General features: G+C 42.2%; 1 protein-coding gene across 1 annotated transcript in view; it reads left to right on the top strand.

Moving 5' to 3' along the window:
• LOC121574841 (forkhead box protein J3) overlaps positions 1 to 25,398 on the top strand; it is a 116,906-nt gene that overhangs the window by 56,528 nt on the left and 34,980 nt on the right. The window contains exon 3 of the mRNA XM_041887467.2: positions 22,331 to 22,405. Coding sequence (XP_041743401.1) covers positions 22,331 to 22,405 — 75 coding nt within the window. The remainder of the gene's footprint in view (positions 1 to 22,330; positions 22,406 to 25,398) is intronic.

Raw genomic sequence — 25,398 nt, 5'->3', positions numbered from 1 at the left:
GATTATCAGTGGTCTTGTATGTCTTCCATTTCCTAATAATTGCTCCCACAGTTGATTTCTTCAAACCAAGCTGCTTACCTATTGCAGATTCAGTCTTCCCAGCCTGGTGCAGGTCTACAATTTTGTTTCTGGTGTCCTTTGACAGCTCTTTGGTCTTGGCCATAGTGGAGTATGGAGTGTGACTGTTTGAGGTTGTGGACAGGTGTCTTTTATACTGATAACAAGTTCAAACAGGTGCCATTAATACAGGTAACGAGTGGAGGACAGAGGAGCCTCTTAAAGAATAAGTTACAGGTCTGTGAGAGCCAGAAATCTTGCTTGTTTGTAGGTGACCAAATAAATTTGCAAATAAATTCATTAAAAATCCTACAATGTGATTTTCTGGATATTTTTCCCTCAATTTGTCTGTCATAGTTGACGTGTCCCTATGATAAATTACAGGCCTCTCATCTTTTTAAGTGGGAGAACTTGCACAATTGGTGGCTGACTAAATACTTTTTTTCCCAACTGTATGTGGGCTTCAACAAAGTTACACCAGATGAAGACGGATATCTTGACTTACTCTTCTGCTGAGAGGATCACAGATCACACTATGCCAAACTGGAAAGCTAGAATATGGGGAATACTCTATTTAATGTCTGTTTTTGAATGACAGAATATCTGTGTGTGCATTTTGGATAGACAGTCTTCAGTGACTGACTGACTGGTGTGTAAGTCGGTCCAGCCAGGGGGAGTGTCAGTTTCTCTGTCAGCACATTGTTGTCCACTGCATACCTGCCTGGAAAGGGGCTCCATGTGTCCTACACCTTCCCAGCCAGAGTAACTAGTATAGTAGTCAGTTTGACGTCCAAACATCAGTCTGAACAATGGATTAAAGTGAGCTATAATAAATGAATTTCTCCCTTTTTGTTGAGTGCTCCAACTCCTTGCTGCCTGAAATTAGACCTTTTGGAAGTTTTTCTTGGTAAGTCTGTTTTGTCATTGTTGTCGAACACCCCTCCTTTGTTTGCTGAAGTGCGTAGGCCCACCTGAACTCTTAACTAGTATAGTACTTTTATAAGCCTGGCCAGCAAGGCTTCACGGCCCCATAGCCACTTGATGGACAGGAACCTGCCTGTCTCTGTCATCTGCCTAACTTGTACCTATGCTCATGTATGGAGTATGTACTGTAGCCTACACTGAAGTAGATTTTAGATCTGTGTAGAATCAAACGACCTTGGCAGTCAACTCCCACCCTGGTTATCCAGTGGGTGTAGTTGCACAGCTTTACCTGGGGTTAAAACTGCTTGCGTGGGTTGCTTTTTATTGCACTGTGTCTGAAGCGCTTCAGAACCATGCTAAGGAGAAACCTTTTTAAATAGTTAGTGCATTAAAAGCTTTATCTATCTGATGGATGCAAAGCCATTATTGTACACTTGAAACAGGAGAGATACTGTACCAGTTATGTGGTTATTAGGACCACTGATTTCTTTTGGAGGCTATGTTCATGCACTTATTTATCTTTTTAATTTCTGTACGCACGCATTTTATTGTGCTCATAATGTGAAATATGGGTTTAATTTAACCGTTGAAAATACAATTTCCCTATGGTGTAAACTCACTTTGCAGAAGAAGAGCATGTTCCTTTTTAATTACTGTAATACCTCAACATGTTATACACAGGTAGGCTGTCTTCGTCACAGAGTTTTGTGATCGACATGTTTGACTGTTCTCTCTTTGTCTTCATCACATGGGATGGTGTTCAACTGGCATGGTGTAATAGCATTTTTATATTTATTAGTTTTCACCTTGGCATGCGTTTTGCTGCAGCAAGCAAACTGTTCATGTTTTATTAAAACAACATACAAGTGAGTAAAGATCAGAGACTAAGGCGGTTTAAAACCTAGCATGTCAACACTGCTACTAGACGCCAAGGGAGGCATATCAAATGCCTTTGAAGCTTGTAAATAATCAAGTTGAAAATCGTTGCAGTTGACTTCATGGTTTTTCAAGTGTGTGCTTCGCATCTCTCAGTACTTTGGTGGACATGAGAGAGATCTGTGCTGTGCGTCGAGCCTGCGCTTGTGCTTGGCTGTGTGCATCTACTCTTCAGTTAGTGTGCATTGGGTTGGGGGAGTAAAGAGTGTGTTAGTGGGGAGAAGGGGGAATTAAGGAATGTCTCAGGCAGGCCTTTTCAGTAGTGCATGGTTTGTGTTGTTGGCTTGTATAAGGTGAGGTGTGCAGAATGTTGGGAGGTAGAACCTATTCCTAACCTGACTCATCTCACCAGGTTCTATATACAGCCAATCAGAAAGGCCTAATCTCTACGGCCCTGGGGTCACTGTTCTTCACACTACTGGACTTCCTGACGGGCCGCCCCCAGGTGGTGAAGGTAGGAAACAATGCTTCCACTTCGCTGATCCTCAACACTGGGGCCCCACAAGGGTGCATGCTCAGCCCCCTCCTGAACTCCCTGTTCACCCATGACTACGTGGCCAAGCACGCCTCCAACTCAATCATCAAGTTTGCAGACGACACAACAGTAGTAGGCTTGATTACCAACAATGACGAGATGGGCTCTGGGAGTGTGGTGCCAGGAAAATAACCTCTCACTCAACGTCAGCAAAAAAAAGGAGATGATCGTGGACTTCAGGAAACAGCAGAGGGAGCAACCCCCTATCCACATCGATGGGACCGCAGTGGAGAAGGTGGAAAGCGTCAAGTTCCTCGGCGTACACATCACTGACAAACTGAAATGGTCCACCCACACAGACAGTGTTATGAAGGCGCAACAGCGCATCGTCAACCTCTGGAGGCTGAAGAAATTTGTCTTGGCACCTAAAACCCTCACAAACTTTTACAGATGCACAATTGAGAGCATCCTGTCGTGCTGTATCACCGCCTGGTACGGCAACTGCACCGCCCGCAACCGCAGGGCTCTCCAGAGGGTGGTGCGGTCTGCCCAACCCATCACCAGGGGCAAACTACCAGCCCTCCAGGACACCGACTGCACCCGATGTCACAAAAATATAATCAAGGACAACAACGACCCGATCCACTGCCTGTTCACCCCGCTATCATCCAGAAGGTGAGGGCAGTACAGTTTAATCAAAGCTGGGACTGAGAGACTGAAAAACAACTTCTATATCAAGGTCGTCAGACTGTTAAATAGGCTTCACTAGCACATTAGAGGCTGCTGCCTATATACATAGATTAGAAATTGGCCACTTTAATAAATGGAACACTAGTCACTTTAATAATGTTTACATATCTTGCGTTACTCATCTCATATGTATATACTGTATTCTATACTATTCTACTGTATCTTAGTCTATGCCGCTCTGACATTGCGTGTCCATATATATATTTATTTATATATTCTTAATTCCATTGCTTTACTTAGATTTGTGTATTGGGTATATGTTGTGAAATTGTTATATATTACTTGTTAGATATACTGCGCTGTCGGAGCTAGAAACACAAGCATTTCGCTTCACCCGCAGTAACATCTGCTAAACGCGTGTATGTGACCAATAAGATTTGATTTGATACTAAAATGATTAAAAACATCTGAGTTTGCACCGGGTCAGACTGTAGCTTAGCACCTTTGTGTGTGTGTGTGCATGCGTGTATAACGTGTGTTTGAGCACGACGTGTGTGTGAGTGAGTGAAAGAGGAAAAAGATGGTGCCCTGCTGTGCTGTGGGAACACTGTGGAAAAGCCGTCCCACACCCACTACAAATAGACAGTGAAGGTGCTACATTCCTTAGCCCCTGTGGAGGTATCTGAAGCTGAGGTGTGTATGTTTTGGGTAGGAATGGGGCCTTGTATGAAATGTGTGTCACAGCAACAGTGTAAAGTAATCTACTGTGCAAATGCTTTATCTTCACCACTGGTTGGTCCCTACCTTTGTTTTATCCTAGTTGTGCTGTGTCTCAGTCCAATTTCGCCTTGTCTCAGTCCAATTTCGCCTTGGTTCTCCCCCACTCTCTCGCTCGCTCTCTCCGTGCTCTCTCCGCTCTCTCCGTGCTCTCTCCGCTCTCTCCGTGCTCTCTCCGCTCTCTCTTGCCTCTCTCTCCGCTCTCTCTGCTCTCTCCGCTCTCTTTCTCCACTCTCTCCGCTCTCTCTCTCCACTCTCCCTCTTCTCTCTCTGCTCTCACTCTCTCTGGTCTCTCTCACTCTCTCTGGTCTCTCTTGCTTTCTCTCTCTCCGCTCTCTCTCCGCTCTCTCTCTCCGCTCTCTCTGCTCGCTGCTCTCTATCTGCTCTCTCTCGCTCCGCTCTCTCTCTCCGCTCTCGCTCTCTCTCTCCGCTCTCGCGCTCTCTCTCCGCTCTCGCGCTCTCTCTCCGCTCTCGCGCTCTCTCTCCGCTCTCGCGCTCTCTCTCCGCTCTCGCGCTCTCTCTCCGCTCTCGCTCTCTCGCTCTCGCGCTCTCTCTCCACTCTCTCTCCGCTCTCGCGCTCTCTCTCCGCTCTCGCTCTCTCCGCTCTCGCGCTCTCTCTCCGCTCTCGCGCTCTCTCTCCGCTCTCGCTCTCTCTCTCTCTCTCCGCTCTCGCTTTCTCTCGCTGCTCTCGCTCTCTCTCTCCGCTCTCGCTTTCTCTCGCTGCTCTCGCTCTCTCACCGCTCTCTCTGGTCTCTCTCGCTCTCTCTGGTCTTTCTCTCGCTCTCTCTTGCTCTCTCTGGTCTCGCTCTGGTCTCTCTCTTTAAAGTATATATCTCTCTCTGATTTATCTCTTATGTCGCAAATATATATATATAAACCAAATATATATAAAAACACTAATATATAAAATAATATAAATATATACATACTCCCTCTCGCTCTCTCTCATCTCTCTCTGGTCTCTCTCTGGTCTCTCTCTCTCTGTTTTCTCTCTCGCTCTCCTCTCTCGCTCTCACTCTCTCTCCGCTCTCGATCTCGCTCTCTCTTTCGCTCTCTTGCTTTCTCGCTCTCCGCTCTCTGCTCTCTCTCTCCGCTCTCTCTCTCTCTCCGCTCTCTGCTCTTTCTCCACTCTCTGCTCTCTCTCTGGTCTCTCTCTGGTCTCTCTCTTGCTTTTTCTCGCTCTGCTCTCTCTGCTTTCTCTCTCTGCTCTCGCTCTCTCCGCTCTCGCTCTCTCCGCTCTCACTCTCTCCGCTCTCGATCTCGCTCTCTCTCTGCTTTCTGCTCTCTTAAGCTCTCTCTTTCTGTTGCTTTCGCTCTCTGCTCTCTGCTCTCTCTCCGCTCTGTCTCGCTTTCTCTCCGCTCTCTTGCTCTCCTCTGTCTCTTATGCTGCTTCGCTTCTGCTCTCTACCTCTGCCTCTCTCTCGCTCTTCTGTTCCTCTTCTCTGCTCTCTGCTCTCTCTGTTGCTTTCTCGCTCTCTGCTCTCTCTCCGCTCTCTGCGCTCTCTCTCCGCTCTAGCTCTCTCCACTCTCTGCTCTCTCTGCTCTTTCTCGCTTTCTCTCTCCGCTTTCGCTTGCTTTCTCTCGCCGCTCTCGCTCCACTCTCTCGCCGCTCTCGCTCCACTCTCTCTCCGCTCTCGCTCCACTCTCTCTTTGCTCTCTCTTGCTCTCTTGCTCTCTCTCCGCTCTCTTGCTCTCTCTCCGCTCTCTCACTATCTCTTGCTCTCTCTCCGCTCTCTCACTATCTCTTGCTCTCTCTCCGCTCTCTCACTATCGCTTGCTCTCTCTTTCGCTCTCTCTCACTCTCTCTTGCTCTGTCTCTTCCGCGCTCTCTCTCGCTCTCTCTTGCTTTCTCTCGCTCTCTCTTGCTTTCTCTGCTCTCACTCTCTCTTGCTTTCTCTTGCTTTCTCGCTCTCTCTCCGCTCTCCCTCTCTCTCTCCGCTCTCGCTCTCTCTTCCGCTCTCTCTTCCCGCTCTCTTCCGCTCTCTCTTCCCGCTCTCTCTCGCTCTCTTTTCCGCTCTCTCTCGCTCTCTCTTCCGCTCTCTCTCAGCTCTCTGCTAGGCTCTCTCGCTCTCTGGCTAAAACCATCTCTCGCTCTCTTCCTTCACCTGTTCTCTCCTCCCTCCCGTCTGTCTCTAGCTTCTTGTCTCGCTCTGCCTCTTGCTCCTCTCTGCCTCCTCTCTTGCTCTCTTCTCTCTCTCTGCTGTCATAGCAATAGAAACCACCTCCGCTCTTCTCTTCGCTCTCTCTCTTGCTCTCTCTCGCTCTGCTTTCGCTCCTTCTCTCTCTCTCTCTCCTGCTCCCTCTCTGCAGCTCTATCCACTCTCTCCGCTCTCGGCCCTCTCGCTCTCTGCTCTGCCTCTCTCTCTCGTCTTTCTCTGTCCGCTCTCTTGCTCTCTCGCGGCTCTCGCTCTTACACCTCTATTTTCACCCGCTCTCTCTCTTTGCTCTCTGCTCTTCCTCTCGTTTCTCATCCTGTCTCTCTCATCTCCTTGCTCTCTCTGCTTTCTCTCTCTACTCTGCTTCTGGTCCGCTCTCTGCCTCTCTTGCTCTCTCTCTGTCCTCGCTCTCTCTCTCGGCTCCTCTCTCTCTCTCTCTCGCCGCTGTCTTACTCTCTCGCTCTCTCTCCTGTCTACTCTCGGTCTCTCTCTTGTCTATATCTGGTCTCTCCACTTTGGCTCAATTCTTAATCTCAAAATATAACAAATTATAATAACTAATATCTAAACTCTCTCTGCAATTCTCTCTCTCGCATCTTTCGCTCTGCTCTCTCTCTGTCCTGTCTCTCGATCTCGCTCTCTCTTTCGCTCTCTTGCTTTCTCGCTCTCCGCTCTCTGCTCTTTCTCCACTCTGCTCTCTCTCTGGTCTCTCTCTGGTCTCTCTCTTGCTTTTTCTCGCTCTGCTCTCTCTGCTTTCTCTCTCTGCTCTCGCTCTCTATAAACCAACGCCTCTCCCGACTCTAACTCTGGTCTAGCTCTCTCCTTCGCTCTCTCTTGCTTTCTTACTATATATACAAGCTCTCTCGTTCTCTCCGCTCTCTGCTCTCTCTCTCCGCTCTCTGCTCTCTCTCCGCTCTCTGCTCTCTCTGTTGCTTTCTCGCTCTCTGCTCTCTCTCCGCTCTCTAAATCTCTCTAAAGCTCTCTGCTCTCTTAACTCTCGCTCTCTGCTCTCTCCACTCTCTCTTTTCTCGCTGCCTCCCTCTCCTCTGCTTTAATCATCTCTCTTCGCTCTCGTACTCTCTGTGCCCGCTCACCGCGCTCTCCTTATATAATCTAGCTCTCACATATCTTTCCCTTTGCTCTCTCTCTGCTCTCTTGCTCTCTCTCAGCTCTCTCTCACTATCTGCTTGCTCTCTCTCCGCTCTCTCACTATCTCTTCCTCTCTCTCCGCTCTCTCACTCTCGACTTGCTCTCTCTTTAAGCTCTCTCTCACTCTCTCTTGCTTTCTCTTGCTCTGCGCTACTCTCTCATATATAAACAGCTCTCTTCTCTACGCTCTCGCACCAATCTTTCACATATATATAGAACATATATTTAAAATATATGTTTAATATATATGAATATATGAAGATATGTATAAAATATATATGTGAATATATCTTATATTATGTTGCAAAATATATATAAATATATATTTAAACTATACGTATATATCTGAAACATATATAAAATATATATATATATGTTCAATATATATAAATATATCGTTAAAATATGTAGGTATATATATATTTTAAACTATATGTAAAATATATTCTAAAATATATAAAATATATATTTAAAATATGTAAAAATATTTAAATATATCTACAAATATATATTTAAAATATATCAAATATATATTAAAATATATATAAAAGATATATATTTAAAAATATATCTAAAATATCTCTTTACAATATATATGGGGACATATGTAATTAAAATATATATAACATATATACCTAAAATATATATATAAAAAATGTCTTGAATATATAAAACTTAAGCATATCTTGCTCATAGCTAGCTCTTTCGCTCATTCTCTCTCCGAAAAATGATCTGCGCGCTCTCTCCACTCTCTGTGGCTCTCGTAAACTATTCACTGGCTCTTAAACTCTCTCTGCTGACTCAGCGTACTCTCTGCTTCGCTCTCAACCATCTCTCTCTTGGCTCTAGCGTTCGCTCACTCTCTCGCGCTCTCGCTAAACATCCTCTCGCCATGCTCTCGCTCCATACGCTCTCTTCTCTGTCTTCTCTGCTCTCCGCTCTCGCTCCTTCGCTCAATAATATCCTCTAGCAAAATGTAAAACAGTAATGGAAGTATAAATAAATATATATTATATATGTAGCATTGCAACATATATATAACTCTCAAACATCTATATATAAAGTCACAAACATATACCTATAAAACAAGCAATATATGTGGCCTCTTTATATATGTAAACAGATGCAATAGAAATATAAAATAGTAGAGCATATATGGCGTACTAAATATATGTGTGAAATAGCAAATAATATCTGTAAAAAAATGTAAATAATATATATGCGAATGGCTCAACCAAAATATATGCAAACAACCATTTTACGCTCTAAATATTATACTTATATATAATATGCTTATATATATAAACATAATACTTTTATATATAAAATACAATATACAAAATATATATATTAACTAACAAATATTAATATGTATAATAATATATAAATAGTAATATATATATACGGCTCACTACGTATATATGTGCTATATATAAAATATAAACATTATATAAATATAATATATATATAAATGTAAATATATATATAAACATAACCTAATATGTTTATACTCAAGCTTATAAATATATATCACACTCGCAAACTTATGCAAACATGCCCAAACTATCTCTACTCTGGTCTCTCTCTCTCGCTCTCTCTGGTCTCTCTCTCGCTGGTCTCTCTCTCGCTCTCTCTGGTCTCTCTCTCGCTCTCTCTGGTCTTTCTCTCGCTCTCTCTTGCTCTCTCTGGTCTCGCTCTGGTCTCTCTCTTGCTTTCTCTCGCTCTGCTCTCTCTCTCTGCTTTCTCTCTGCTCTCGCTCTCTCTCCGCTCTCGCTCTCTCTCCGCCCTTCTCTCGCCCCCCTAGTCTCTATACGTACTCTTTCTGTTCTCTCGTTTTCTAATATGCTCTCTCTCTCTGACTTCCCTCGTCTCCTCTCCATTCTCTCCATAGTCGATCTCTTTTCTATAACGCTTTCTGCTCTACTCTCTGCCCCTCCCTCTGGCCCTCTCCGCTCTCTGCTCTTTCTCCACTCTCTGCTCTCTCGCTGGTCTCTCTCTGGTCTCTCTCTTGCTTTTTCTCGCTCTGCTCTCTCTCTGCTTTCTCTCTCTGCTCTCGCTCTCTCACGTCCCTCTCCGCTCTCGATCTCGCTCTCTCTTTCGCTCTCTCTTGCTTTTCTCAAGCTCTCCGCTCTCGCTCTCTCTCCTGCTCCTGCTCTCTGTTGCTTTCTCCGCTCTGCTCTCTCGAATATAAATCTATACCCAAATATAGATAAAATATCTACAGCATCTATAAATATATCCCATATCTGCCTTCTTCCAAGCCTCTCTCATTTAAAAACTCAGCGCTCTGGTTCCATCTCTCTAGCTCTTCGACCCTATCTCGTAGCCCATTATATATGTATCTCTTGTCTCTCTCGCTCTCTTGCTCTCTCTCCGCTCTCTTGCTCTCTCTCCGCTCTCTCACTATCTCTTGCTCTCTCTCCGCTCTCTCACTATCTCTTGCTCTCTCTCCACTCTCTCACTATCGCTTGCTCTCTCTCCACTCTCTCACTATCGCTTGCTCTCTCTTTCGCTCTCTCTCACTCTCTCTTGCTCTGTCTCTTCCGCGCTCTCTCTCGCTCTCTCTGCTCTCACTCTGTCTTGCTTTCTCTCGCTCTCTTGCTTTCTCTCGCTATCTCATTGCTCTAATCATATATATTTTGCTAATAAGTATCATATAAAATATGTGTAAATACATGTTAAAAATAATATATATAAAATATATATTAAAATATATATTTAAAATATATATTAAAAATCTATATAAAATATAAATATTTATCAAAATATATATAAACATATATATTTAAAAATATATACAAAATATATATTTAAAATATATATAAATATATAAGAAAAATATATATGATAAAATATATATGTTTAAACATATATGATAACTTTGTCTCTTATGCTGAAACACATATATATACATTTATATAAACTTTGTCTCTCTTTGCTCTCTCTCTTGCTTTCTCTTGCTTTCTCGCTCCCCGCTCTCGCTCTCTCTCCGCTCTCGCTCTCTCTCCGCTCTCGCTCTCTCTCCGCTCTCTGCTCTTTCTCCAATCTCTGCTCTCTCTGCTCTTTCTCGCTTTCTCTCTCCGCTTTCGCGTTCTCTCTCCGCTTTCGCTTTCTTTCTCTCACCGCTCTCGCTCCACCTTATATATATAAAAGTAGCGATATATGCAAGAAAATATGCAAATAAATATATGCAGCTCAGCAAATATATAACTTGGATAGAATAAATACCATGTACTACGGTTGTAATATGGCACCATATATAAGAAATAATATAATATACAAATATGATAACTATATAAACAAACTAACAATAGCGATATATGCCTATTATATAAATATACTCTATTACAAAAAATATCAAACATAATATAAGAAACAACATATATATACAATAAATAAAATAAACAATATATAAAACATAAATAAATATGTAAGAATACGAATAAAATATATATGAATCGAATACACCAAATACTTGCGCATGTTAAACCATATACAAATAAATAAAATATACTGCAGTTGTCCACAAATATAAATATGCTCAAATATGTTGCCCTGTCCGTATAATATTTGATAGCGTAAATATCTAGCTCATAAATCTCTGTTGCTCTAAATATCTCCGTCTCTCTATCTCCGCTGCTCTGCTAATACTCTCTACTATAACTGCTCTCGCTATCTGCTCGTCTCTCTGCTGTGTATATAAAACGCTTAGCCCTCGTCTCTCCAAAAAAAAATCTCTTATATATCTATAAAACATATATCTGCGCTCTCTCATGTATAAAGTATATCACTATCTCTTTGTTTTATCTGCTTATGCTGAAAACCATATGTCACATTTTTAAATATAAACAGGTATATATATAGGCACATGTAAATAAAACAAACAAAAAAATATAAAACAAAAATATAAAACAAAACATAAAACAAATATAAAATAGCATATATATATATATGTAAATATGTGAGCATGTATATATAAGCAATATATATATAAAATCAAATATATAAAATATTGCAATATATATTAAAATACAAACAATATATATATAATACAAACATATATATAAAAACATATATAAAACAAAACAATATATATATAAAAATATATTAACATAAATATATATAAAATATGAAACAATATATATATAAAATATAAACATTATATATATAAAATATAAAGCAATATAAATAAAAAAACAATATATATATAAAATAGACGTATATATATAAAATACAAACAATATATATAAAACAAACATATATATATAAAACAAAACAATATATATAAAACTAAACCATATATATATGACTTAAGCTATATCTCTTAAATATCTCGATCGGCTCTGCGCCCTGTCTTGCATTTCTGTGCCTCTCTTAAAAAACTCCCTCTATCTGCTGCTCTCTCTGTGCTGCTCTCTGTGCTCTCTCTCTCTCCTCTCTTGCTCAATTCAACTTCAATTTAAGGGTTTTATTGGCATGGGAAACTGTTAACATTGCCAAAGCAAGTGAAGTAGATAAACAAAAGTGAAATAAACAATAAAAATGAACAGTAAACATTACTTCTCTCTCTCGCTCTCTCCGCTCTCTCCGCTCTCTCTTGCTCTCTCTCGTTATCTTTCGTTCTCCGCTCTCTCTCGCGCCTCTCGCTCGCTCACTCTCTCTCGCTCACTCTCTCTCGCTCTTTCTCTCCGCTGTCTCTCGCTCTCTCTCGGCTCTCTCTCGCTCCCTCTCTCTTATCACTCTCTCCTATCTCTTGCTCTCTCTCTCTCTCTCTTTTTAAGAGAATGCTGCAATCCTTATCTGAAAGATCACATCCCTTTCTGTATGACTAGACTAGATCTGAGGTATGCGCCGCAGCAGAAGTGGCTCAACTCTTTTTAACTGCCTCAGTCAATCACATGGATCTTTACCCACAGGTCGATTACAGGGCACTGCAGACAAGCCGTTAGTCATTCTCTTTCTCCTGTTTAGTCACTCTAAAATAGATATTTGAAGTGGCTACACTGGCCCATATAATCTTTTTTATGTGCTTTTTTTTTTTTTGCTCTTAAAAGCCTTGTGATGCCATCTTTCATAACAAGTGTTTCATTGTTATTGTTGAAAAGAGATGTTGATTTCATAGAGATGGGTTGAACCTAAATGGGATGGAAGCAGGATAGGATGGAAGCAGGGCAACTGGTACCGATGCACCATGTCTGGAACCAACAGGACCCTGAACAGCTTCTACCCCCAAGCCATAAGACTACTAAATAGTTAACCAAATAGCTACCCAACTATCTGCAATGATCCTTTTTGCACCAACTCTTTTGACTCATCACATATACTGCTGATACTGTTTTATTATCTGTCCTGTTGCCTAGTCACTTTATCCCTACCTATATGTACATATCTACCTCAATGACCTCGTACCCCTGCACATTGACTCGTTACTGGTACCCTGTGCATATAGCCAAGTTATCGTTACTCATTTTGTATGTATTCCTCATGTTATTTTTCTATTGTTTTTCTCTCTGCATAGTTGGGAAGGGCCCGTAAGTAAGCATTTCACTGTTAGTTTACACCTGTGGTTTGCGAAACATTTGATTTGAGGTTGTGATTGGTCCAAAACAGGGATCTGCCTCATCATTAGGGCTTCACTTCTCCCATCCAGTCTGAAGGGAATTAGCTCCTGGCTTTATTGGGAATGTAAAGTCAACGTGTGTGGTACATTAGTGTTATCTGGGAAAGGTGACATAAGAAATCAACTTTAAAACTCCACAAGAACAGCTCTGTTATGCAATATACAGTGGGGAAAAAAAGTATTTAGTCAGCCACCAATTGTGCAAGTTCTCCCACTTAAAAAGATGAGAGAGGCCTGTAATTTTCATCATAGGTACACGTCAACTATGACAGACAAAATGAGAAAAAAAAAATCCTGAAAATCACATTGTAGGATTTTTAATGAATTTATTTGCAAATTATGGTGGAAAATAAGTATTTGGTCAATAACAAAAGTTTCTCAATACTTTGTTATATACCCTTTGTTGGCAATGACACAGGTCAAACGTTTTCTGTAAGTCTTCACAAGGTTTTCACACACTGTTGCTGGTATTTTGGCCCATTCCTCCATGCAGATCTCCTCTAGAGCAGTGATGTTTTGGGGCTGTCGCTGGGCAACACAGACTTTCAACTCCCTCCAAAGATTTTCTATGGGGTTGAGATCTGGAGACTGGCTAGGCCACTCCAGGACCTTGAAATGCTTCTTACGAAGCCACTCCTTCGTTGCCCGGGCGGTGTGTTTGGGATCATTGTCATGCTGAAAGACCCAGCCACGTTTCATCTTCAATGCCCTTGCTGATGGAAGGAGGTTTTCACTCAAAATCTCACGATACATGGCCCCATTCATTCTTTCCTTTACACGGATCAGTCGTCCTGGTCCCTTTGCAGAAAAACAGCCCCAAAGCATGATGTTTCCACCCCCATGCTTCACAGTAGGTATGGTGTTCTTTGGATGCAACTCAGCATTCTTTGTCCTCCAAAAACGACGAGTTGAGTTTTTACCAAAAAGTTATATTTTGGTTTCATCTGACCATATGACATTCTCCCAATCCTCTTCTGGATCATCCAAATGCACTCTAGCAAACTTCAGACGGGCCTGGACATGTACTGGCTTAAGCAGGGGGGACACGTCTGGCACTGCAGGATTTGAGTCCCTGGCGGCGTAGTGTGTTACTGATGGTAGGCTTTGTTACTTTGGTCCCAGCTCTCTGCAGGTCATTCACTAGGTCCCCCCGTGTGGTTCTGGGATTTTTGCTCACCATTCTTGTGATCATTTTGACCCCACGGGGTGAGATCTTGCGTGGAGCCCCAGATCGAGGGAGATTATCAGTGGTCTTGTATGTCTTCCATTTCCTAATAATTGCTCCCACAGTTGATTTCTTCAAACCAAGCTGCTTACCTATTGCAGATTCAGTCTTCCCAGTCTGGTGCAGGTCTACAATTTTGTTTCTGGTGTCCTTTGACAGCTCTTTGGTCTTGGCCATAGTGGAGTTTGGAGTGTGACTGTTTGAGGTTGTGGACAGGTGTCTTTTATACTGATAACAAGTGGAGGACAAAGGAGCCTCTTAAAGAAGAAGTTACAGGTCTGTGAGAGCCAGAAATCTTGCTTGTTTGTAGGTGACCAAATACTTATTTTCCACCATAATTTGCAAATAAATTCATTAAAAATCCTACAATGTGATTTTCTGGAAAAAAAAATCTCAATTTGTCTGTCATAGTTGACGTGTACCTATGATGATAAATTACAGGCCTCTCTCATCTTTTTAAGTGGGAGAACTTGCACAATTGGTGGCTGACTAAATACTTTTTCCCCACTGTACACTCCTGCTCCTTTTAGTTGCTTGGGAAAAAATGTTGATCACAATGCTGTAAATCCGAAGGTAATTAAGCGCCATCCTATTTGGAGTTTAATCTAAACGATTAAAGAGCTTGTCCGGGCCTTCCCTTACTTTTAGTAAGATAGACGTTTAAAACAGGCTCTCAAGTAAATACTAAACTTTACATGAGAAGTGTGAAATGTCAGGTCAGCCATGTGTTGGGATGCCTGTCAGAAGGATATGTTTTTGAGGCAGAGATGCAGCAGCAGGAAAGGACTGCATTAGTATGAACGTTAGACAGACCTGTGGAGAGACCGACCGCTCTTCACTGGTTTTCTCTCTGTGTAAGACCTCTACCTCCATGCATCTCAGTATGTGTCCCGTGAGGCTGCAGTCCCCTGGGTCGCTTAGCAGCGTGTGTACAGGGTGCTCTGACCACCTCCCTGCCTGCCTGTGTGGAGAGGAGCAGCGCTCTGACACGGCCTGTCCCTTTGGCTCACTCTGAACGTTTGACACGCAGAGCGCAGGGTCAGCGTAACCTACTTTCCCCTGGCGGCCCTTCTGTTGCGCCGCAGCTCCCTACTCCGCTCCGTGGTGGTGGGGGGGGTGGGGATGTGAGGGCGACGCAGGGCTGAACTGCTTACGCCTCTACTGCTGTCCTGGTGTGTTAAATCACCATATTACTTAGGAAACACGTTGTGGCGTGTGGGACGCGGTATTGGGAGATGCACACACACTGGATGGGCATGAGCCACACTGTGGGGGTTGCAGGTACATGCTGGGCAGCGCTTGGGCTGGACCCCTGCTTAGCGCTCTGCTCTGTCTGACTCAATATGCACTACTGCTCACACTCAATGACCCCTTCTACTTACTGTACTTCTGTTAACACTGGATCTGTACTAGGTACTTATCAGGATGCTCCATCCTCATTGTGTGCAAGTATGACTCTGCATACCGTAGATGCTTAGGCTAATTGTAGTGTGGCGTTTCCAAAACGGACACGTTAATATGGTTAACTGGCTTTAATTGGGAGGATTCTCACCAGCACGTTGTCATCTTATTGATGGTTTAACTCCTCTGCCTTCCTGTAAGGATGCCATGATACTCCCAAAGAAGCAGAAGTGGCTGTCATCAGGTTTCTCTGTGTAACACTGCAGTCGTAATGTGTTAAACGCTTCTATTCACTCCACTTCACCCTTTCTCCCATGAATGACCCTCAGCCTGTTAGTTTCACACCAGTGATGTGTAAGCTTAGAGAGGGGAGCATGTTTGACAGAATACAGCATGTTGCTGGAACACAGAGCCTGTCAGGGCAGGGGAGTGCTGCCAGAGAGAAGAGTTCATTCAAAAGTAAACCTCTAATGCAGTGACAGTACTCTAGGCTGGGTCAGGCTGAATGACTGTATCAATGATTTAGACCTGCAAGAAGGCCCTAAATGGAGACTGAGCAACATATCTCACTGTGTGAGGCTGAGCACTACTACTGCCCCTCTCATTGAAGCCATGGAAGTTAAAGGGCGACCGCAGTACTGCAGGGATTGTTAGCAGTAAACAGGATCCCTCATTATAGTGAATGAAAAAATTGCAATCTTCGTTTTAAAAAATAAGACTGTCATTGGAACCAATAATTGCTTGTAATACACCAGATGTACAGTACCAGTCAAAAGTTCAGACACACCTACTCATTCAAGGGTTTTTCTTTATTTTTACTATTTTCTACATTCTGGAATGATAGTGAATACATCAAAACTATGAAATAACACATGGAATCATGTAGCAAACAAATACGTGTTAAACAAATCAGAATATATTTTAGATTTTAGCTCGTTAAAGTAGCTACCCTTTGCCTTGATGACAGCTTTGCACACTCTTGGCATTCTCTCAACCAGCTTCATGAAGAATACAGTCTTGAAGGAGTTCCCACATATGCTGAGCACTTGTTGGCTGCTTTTCCTTCACTCTGCGGTCCAACTCATCCCAAACCATCTCAATTGGGTTGAGGTCGGTTGATTGTGGAGGCCAGGTCATCTGATGCAGCACTCCATCACTCTCCTTGGTCAAATAGCCCTTACACAGCCTGGAGGTGTGTTTTGGGTCGTTGTCCTGTTAAAAAACAGATGCTAGTCCCACTAAGCTCAAACCAGATGGGATGGTTTTGACTGGTACTGTACTTTTGTGTGTATATAGTGTGTGTGTGTGTTCACACGTGCGCATACATTTACACACATATAGTACAAATGCACGAACACACAGACACTCACATAAAAGGGCATGCACGTTAATATTTCATCAGATAAAGTTGTGATGTTGATAAGCTCAGTGTTAACCTGATTATTGTTGTGTATCTCTGCATTGTAGTATTTTTGTATATTGTCCCATAACAATTAACAGGTGTGCCTTGTTAAAAGTTAATTTGTGGAATTTATTTCCTTATTAATGCGTTGGAACCAATCAGTTGTGTTCCCCCCCTTACCCCACCCCAAAGAAAGAAAACAAAAACATTGTAAAGTGGTTATCCCACTGGCTATAAGGTGAATGCACCAATTTGTAAGTCGCTCTGGATAAGAGCGTCTGCTAAATGACGTAAATGTAACGTAAAAAATGGCGTATTGCTGCAGAATGCTGTGGTAGCCATGCTGGTTAAGTGTGCCTTGAATTCTAAATAAATCACAGACAGTGTCACCAGCAAAGCACCCCTACACCGTCACACCACCTCCTCCATGCTTCACGGTGGGAACCACACGTGGAGATCATCCGTTCACCTACTCTGCCTCTCACAAAGACACGGCGGTTGGATTTGGACTCCAGACCAAAGGACAAATTTCAACCGGTCTAATGTCCATTGCTCGTGTTTCTTGGCCCAAGCAAGTCTTCATATTGGTGTCCTTTAGTATTGGTTTCTTTGCAGCAATTTGACCATGAAGGTCTGATTCACACAGTCTCCTCTGAACAGTTGATGTTGAGATGTGTCTATTACTTGAACTCTGTGAAGCATTTATTTGGGCTGCAATCTGAGGTGCAGTTAACTCTAATTAATTTATCGTCTGCAGCAGAGGTAACTCTGGGTCTTCTTTTCCTGTGGCTGTCCTTATGAGAGCCAGTTTCATCGTAGCGCGTGATGGTTTTTGCGACTGCACTTGAAGAAACTTTCAAAGTAACTGAAATGTTCCTGATTGACTGACCTTCATGTCTTAAAGTAATGATTGACCTTCATGTCTTAAAGTAATGATTGACTGTCGTTTCTCTTTGCTTATTTGAGCTGTTCTTGCTATAATATGGACTTGGTCTCTTACAAAATAGGGATATCTTCTGTATACCCACCTACCTTGTCACAACACAACTGATTGGCTCAAATGCATTAAGAAGGAAATAAATTCCACAAATTAACTTTTAAGAAGGCACACCTGTTAATTGAAATGGATTCCAGGTGACTACCTCATGATGCTGGTTGAGAGAATGCCAAGGGTGTGCAAAGCTGTCAAGGCAAAGTGTGGCTACTTTGAAGAATCTCAAATATAAAATATACTTTGATTTGTTTAACACTTTTTTCGTTACTACACGATTCCATGTGTTATTTCATAGTTTTGATGTCTTCACTATTATTCTACAATGTAGAAAATAGTAAAAATAAAGAAACTCGAATGAGTTGGTGTGTCCAAACTTTTGACTGGTACTGTATGTCCTTCAACCGATTTTATTTTAAAATCGTGCACACAGAAATAAATGGTGTTATGTGATCGATGACTTTGTCAATTCATATACAATATTCAGTCCCCTTGACTTTTTCCACATTTGGTTACGTTACAGCCTTATTCTAAAATAGATTAACTTTATATTTTACTCATCAATCTACACACAATACCCCACAATGACAAAGTGAAAACAGGTTTTTATAAATTTTGTTTTATAAAGTATTCAGACCCTTTGCTATGAAATTGAGCTCAGGTGCATCCTGTTTCCATTGATCATCCTTGAGACATTTCTACAACTTGATTGGAGTCCACCTGTGGTAAATTCAATTGATTGAACATGATTTGGAAAGGCATACACCTGTCTATATATAAGGTCCCACATTTGACAGTGCATTTCAGAGCAAAAACCAAGCCATGAGGTCGAAGGAATTTTCTGTAGAGCTCCGAGACAGGGTTGTGTCGGCACAGATCTGGGGAAGGGTACCAAAAAATCTCGGCAATATTGAAGGGCCCCAAGAACACAGTGGCCTCCATAATTCTTAAATGGAAGAAGTTTGGAACCACCAAGACTCTTGCCAGAGCTGGTCGCCCGTCCAAACTGAGCAATTGGGGGAGAAGGGCCTTGGTCAGGGAGGTAACCAAGAGCCCGATGGTCATTCTGACAGAGCTCCAGAGTTCCTCTATGGAGATGAGAGAACCTTCCAGAAGGACAACCATCTCTGCAGCACTCCACCAATCAGGCCTTTATGGTAGAGTGGCCAGATGGAAGCCACTCCTCAGTAAAATGCACATGACAGCCCACTTGGAGTTTGCCAAAAGGCACCTAAAGACTCTCAGACCATGAGAAACAAGATTCTCTGGTCTGATGAAACCAATATTGAACTCTTTGGCCTGAATGCCAAGGGTCACGTCTGGAGGAAACCAGTCACCATTCCTACAGTGAAGCGTGGTGGTGGCAGCATCATGCTGTGGGGACTGGGAGACAAGTCAGGATTGAGGGAAAGATGAACGGAGCAAAGTACAGAGAGATCCTTGATGAAAACCTGCTCCAGAGCGCTCACGACCTCAGACTGAGGCGAAGGTTCACCTTCCAACAGAACAACGACCCTTAGCACACAGCCAAGACAACGCAGGAGTGGCTTCGGGACAAGTCTCTGAATGTCGTAGAGTGGCTCAGCCAGAGCCCGGCTTGTCCCCGATCTATTATCTCCGGAGAGACCAGAAAATAGCTGTGCAGCGACGCTCCCCATCCAACCTGTCCGAGCTTGAGAGGAACTGCAGAGAAAAATGGGAGAAACTCCCGTAATACAGGTGTAGCATCATACCCAAGAAGAGTCGAGGCTGTAATCGCTGCCAAAGGTGCTTCAACAAAGTACTGAGTAAAGGGTCTGAATACTTATGTAAATGTAATATTTAATTATTATTCTTATTTAATTTTTTTTGCTAAAATTTAAATATAAAAACCTGTTTTTGCTTTGTCATTATGGGGAATAGTGTGTAGATTGATGAGAAAAAAACTAAACAATTTAATCCATTTTAGAATAAGGCTGTAACGTCACAATGTCAAGGGGTCTGAATACTTTCCAAATGCGCTGTATACAGTCACTGGCACTACTTCCCTCTCTCCTTGTGGCATCAAGTGCATGACACACACACACACACACACACTCCCACTCCCACTCCTTGACATCTGAGTCTGGAAGGTGGGTGGTTTTACTTGGGTCTTAAAGAGATTCTCCGGGACTTTTGTATACTTTTTAGTCAGTAGTTCTAAAAGTAGCACTCACGAGCCAAAACTGTTCCCTGAAAATGACGTGCTACATCACACGTGCAGATCTGTGAACCACGTAATTTCTCTCTCGCTCTGCTGTGTGTGCATCTTGCTAGATGTCACTCAAATGGCGAGGGGCTGAAGCTCATTGGCTGAAACACTAATTGCTAGGGGGCTGGTCCACGTGGGGGACAATTTAGGGAAAATGGCGCCATACGGCTTCCAGAAAACAGTTGCTTTCAAACTAGGGATTTCAAATCAAATTTTCATTTGTCACATGCGCCGAATACAACAGGTGTAGACCTTACCATGAAATGCTTACGTACAAGCCCTTAACCAACAATGCAGTTTTAAGAAAAATAATAGTTAAAAGATTTACTAAATAAACTAAAGTAAAAAAAAGAGTAACAATAACGAGGCTATATACAGGGGGTACCGGTACCGAGTCAATGTGCGGGGGTACAGGTTAGTTGCGGTAATATGTACATGTAGGTAGGGGGAAAGTGACTGACTGTATAGATAATAAACAGCGGGAAGCAGCAGGGTATAAAAATTGGGTGGGGGGAGTCCATGCAAATCGTCCGGGTAGCCATTTGATTAGCTGTTCAGTAGTCTTATGGCTTGGGGGTAGAAGCTGTTAAGAAGCCTTTTGGACCTAGACTTTGCGTTCCAGTACCCCTTGCCGTGCGGTAGCAGGGATAAGTCTATGACTAGGGTGGCTGGAGTCTTTGGCAATTTTTAGGGCCTTCCTCTGACGCCGCCTGGTATAGAGGTCTTGGATGGCAGGAAGCTTGGCCCCAGTGATGTACTGGGCCGTACGCTCTACCCTCTGTGTAGCATTAATTCATATGTCGTGGCTAATTGAGGTAAGACAGTAATTCTGCTCATAGATTGCATGTAAGAACTACACAATGGCACATCGAGCCCAACGCGGGAGGTTTAAAAAATACTTACTAGTATACTTACCAGATATTGGGGTTTGATTAGCCTCTTTATTGATTGACGAGTGTGTATTGTTTGTTTTTGTAATATATTTTAGTTTTCTATAATGAGCATCATGATGGATCTGTCCTGCTGTAACATCTCAGACACTTTTTGTTGCATTAGGTTGTGTAAGTTTGGTGTATTTTGATATTTTTTCCATTGGGTTTTCAGAGGATTTTACCTCTCGATAACGACTGTCATTTTCAAATCGCATGCGCCGAATACATGATGTGTAGACCTTACAGTGAAATGCTTACTTACAAGCCCTTAACCAACAATGCAGTTTTAAGAAAAATAAGTATTAAGTAAAAAATAGATAAGTAAAATGTTTTATTAAAGAGCAGCAGTAAAATAACAGTAGCGAGGCTAAAACATTTTCCTGTCTTCCTGAGGTGCAGGCCTACTTTCTCTATACTGATGTTACAACTAGCTCCATCTTGTGGGCTGTGTACTCCTCTCACATCTGCCCAACCTACGTCCAACTCATCTGAGGATCCCAAAGCTTTTTAGTGAAGCTATCTATCAATACTACTCCATAAAATGGAGTGGAGACGTGCATTCAGTGAGTCCGCTAAGCCCATGGCTGGCCCAGCTCCAGCTGATTCCAGGGCCCTGCCTGCCTGCCTGGCTGGCTGGCTCTATCCTGGCTGTGTTATTAATCCAAGAGCACCACTCCACTCTACAGCCATCATCATTGCTGCTTCAAGCCCCTGATCAGCCAGATAAATCAGCCTCTCTCCTCTGATGGTGAGGACTAGCCAACACTAATGAGTTAACTTTCAGAATGATCTACATAATGTATTTCCTTCCCCCGAAGGAGCCTTGTGTAGCATTAATTAATATCAGGCATCATCCCAGAGAGGGATTCATTTGGGATGCGTGTGTCTCTTAATTCAAGTTGAGCATTGATTTTTGGCGCCCATGTAATTTGAGAAGTAGAAGAAGCCTGGCTGCTGTAGTGTCCAGAGTGTTGTTACCAAGTAGATTAGACCCTATGTCTTCCTAGTGGCTTTGGCCAGGTCCAAGGCAAAGATCCAGTGACTATCAGTGTGTCTAGTCACAGATTTAGCAAATTCATTTCTCAGGGTGTAATTAAAACAAGTTGATCTTGACTGCAGGAAATATGACATGACACAAAGGATGACCGTGTAGCATCCTACCAAGCTTCCCTTTTCACTTTGTCACAATGGCACGGCCTCTGTGGCTATGACCTGCTCTCTTCTCAAAGACACGAGACCTCTTCCTCTAATGTGGTTTTTGATCCCTAAGCTCTAACCCCGACTCTCTCTCTCTCTCTCTCTCTCTCTTCTCTGTCTCTGTCTCTGTCTCTGTCTCTCTGTCTCTCTCTCTGTCTCTCTCTCTAGAACTCAATACGGCACAATCTGTCATTGAACAAGTGTTTTCTCAAAGTGCCTCGCTCCAAAGATGACCCAGGAAAGGTAAGAAAACTGTTTTTATTCAAACCCAAGATACAGAGATGACAGTAAATGGAGTGGGAATAAACAGCTGGTGTCCACAGGTTGATGTAGCAGTCTAAACATAATATTGAGAACTTCTTGCAAGAGTGTCTCATGCTATCTGCTATAGAAAAATGTTAGCTTTGAACGTCTGCCAGTGCTCTGACAGTTTAGAAATGCATGGAATGCTCTCAATCTATTATGAACGCCCCCCACAAAATTGTAAATAATGAGTTATTTTTTTAGACTGGCAGGGCAGACTAAGTTGAAGACGTGGTAAAAAGCCATTGGCCTTGTGAGAATAGGCCAAAATAAGGCCATAGTCAGGGCATTTCTAGTAACTCCCTAAAAGTGCCTCAGCACATAGGAGGAGAGGAAAGGGAGGCCACAATGATGTATACAACACCTGCCTCACAGCACCTCCTGTCCTCTCCTCTCAGGCTGGCAGGGACTCCTGCTAAGACACACCACCAGCTCCCATACCAGCCTGTTTTACCACACAATCGCTCACATCTCTTGCACTCTCACTTGTATTACTAGTATCCCCTACTGAGTTTAGTTTCTCACATGTTTGGACCATGTGGGCCTATATTTAGTGTATCCTGGTATGTGAATTGGTCTAAACATATGTAATCCCCGCTTTGTCTGGAGCACACACACACACTCCACACACACACACACACACACAGAGGCTTGAAGAGCTATGCCGAGCTATGAACTGTAGAGGATGGGGGACTGAATGCTTAATTTCATGTTTTGCTGTAATCCTCTGATGTTGACTCTCCTGGGAGCTGCTCCACTAAATACAAACCATCTATTGCTGTATGGATCCCATTCCAAATGCATGGCCAAGATGCTCGCATCCTTAATGTTTCATTTGGAATTTTCCTCACTCCCTTCCCCCCCTGAAGATAACTTCAAAGAAGCGCAAGACGCTCTTGAAATGTTACATCAATATTGTAATGTGGCAGGAATATGAGCACTGCTGGTTGTATGAGATAGGCGAGAGCCATGTCTTTCTCTGAGATGGAGAGAGAGATGATGGCAGGCGTGGCGTACTCCGTTACCATGGAGATAAGGGGGTACAGTGTAGTGCCGTTACAACTCCCACTGCAGCTAGACCTACATATTAATTTACATGATGTTAACTGGTTAGTCTCAACACAGTGACAAGGGTCTGGTTTCAATTATGGACTCTTTTGGCATAGAGGAACTACGTCACTACTTTATCCACTTGAATAAAATACAAAATAGTAGCTAGCAAGATGGAGATAAGATATTTTGAAATATTTCTTGCATAAGAAATATGGAACGCATACACATAAACATGGTAGCAATTAAAAGGGAACAGTTTGGGGATAATGGGAAAATATTTAGACTAAAGTTGAGGACACAACAGTTCACCTGACACGAGTGAATCCAAACGAAATCTGAAAATACTCTGGATACATTCAGTAACATAATTTGGGGTAGGTGCAACACAAGACAAATGACAAGGGTTTGAATGAGATGACTAACTGGTGTCTCCAAGTGACCACACACCTTTCCAAAGTGTGCACAGTTCCTAAGTCATTTCAATGCACTTTTATGACTCAAAGAAGAGTGTTCAACTATAAGGTGTTTTTTAAGCTGAATCTGAATTGTGCCATGGAGGAACACAGCCTTGTATCCCCGCCTTTACGCAATTACTGTTGTTGTTTACGCAATCCAAAAACAATCCATTATAAATCGCAATCTGGGTCATGTGGGCATAATTTGAAAGCTTGTTCTATTGCCAACATGACTAGCTAAATTATAAAACACGATCTTATTGTTAGGCTTTCACTAGGTAATTCAGAGAAGGAGATTGTAATTTTGGTGCACATAGAATGGAGTCATCAGTGCATTCAGATGCAAGGTACGCGGCAAATGTTCTTCACAATACAACAAACAGGCTCATTCTGTTCAGGCAAACACACGGTATAACGCCATGTAATCTTGTAACTGTACATCAAACATAGTGATCATAAATGTTGACACTGTATATTACGTGAGTTTTATTATATGGAAATGTGAAGTGCACATTTGGACTCACAGGTGTTTGGCTTGCTTGTATGACATCAAAGCAATATTTATTATAATCCTCAACGTCTCGTTTTTCTAAATACATAGAGTCCTCGTAATTTATAGCATTTCCCTCACTGAGACAAGAAAACATTTGCAAAAATTGCCCAATTTAGCTTGAGGGATGGAGGCAACCTTTTTTTTTACTTTTTTTTTTAATCTTTTTTTTTAATCTTTTTTTTTTTTAATCTTTTTTTTTGGGGGAATGGATCAGCTTAATATTGCAGATAGATTGTATCTTCTATCAATGTAATTGTCTGCATCACTTCCAATCCCCCATGTTTATTTTTATTTTTTATATATATATATTCCCCTTTATTACTTTTCAACCCCACCATCCTTTCCCTACTTGGAGTAAACTAGTGAACAACAACGCCCAGGCCTCTACTTCTGGTCTATACTTACTATCTACACCTTATGGACAGAGTTAATTTTACAATAATTCTATATCTATATATATATATATATATATATATATATATATATATATATATATATATATATATATATATATATATATATATACATACATACAGTGGGGAAAAAAAAGTATTTAGTCAGCCACCAATTGTGCAAGTTCTCCCACTTAAAAAGATGAGAGAGGCCTGTAATTTTCATCATAGGTACACGTCAACTATGACAGACAAATTTTGAAAACAAAATCCTGAAAATCGCACTGTAGGATTTTTTATGAATTTATTTGCAAATTATGGTGGAAAATAAGTATTTGGTCACCTACAAACAAGCAAGATTTCTGGCTCTCACAGACCTGTAACTTCTTCTTTAAGAGGCTCCTCTGTCCTCCACTCGTTACCTGTATTAATGGCACCTGTTTGAACTTGTTATCAGTATAAAAGACACCTGTCCACAAC

This window comes from Coregonus clupeaformis, chromosome 10 (assembly GCF_020615455.1).
Source record: "Coregonus clupeaformis isolate EN_2021a chromosome 10, ASM2061545v1, whole genome shotgun sequence".
NCBI classification, from domain to species: domain Eukaryota; kingdom Metazoa; phylum Chordata; class Actinopteri; order Salmoniformes; family Salmonidae; genus Coregonus; species Coregonus clupeaformis.
The sequence above is the reverse complement of the archived record's forward strand: the minus strand, read 5'-3'. Positions and strand labels throughout refer to the sequence as shown.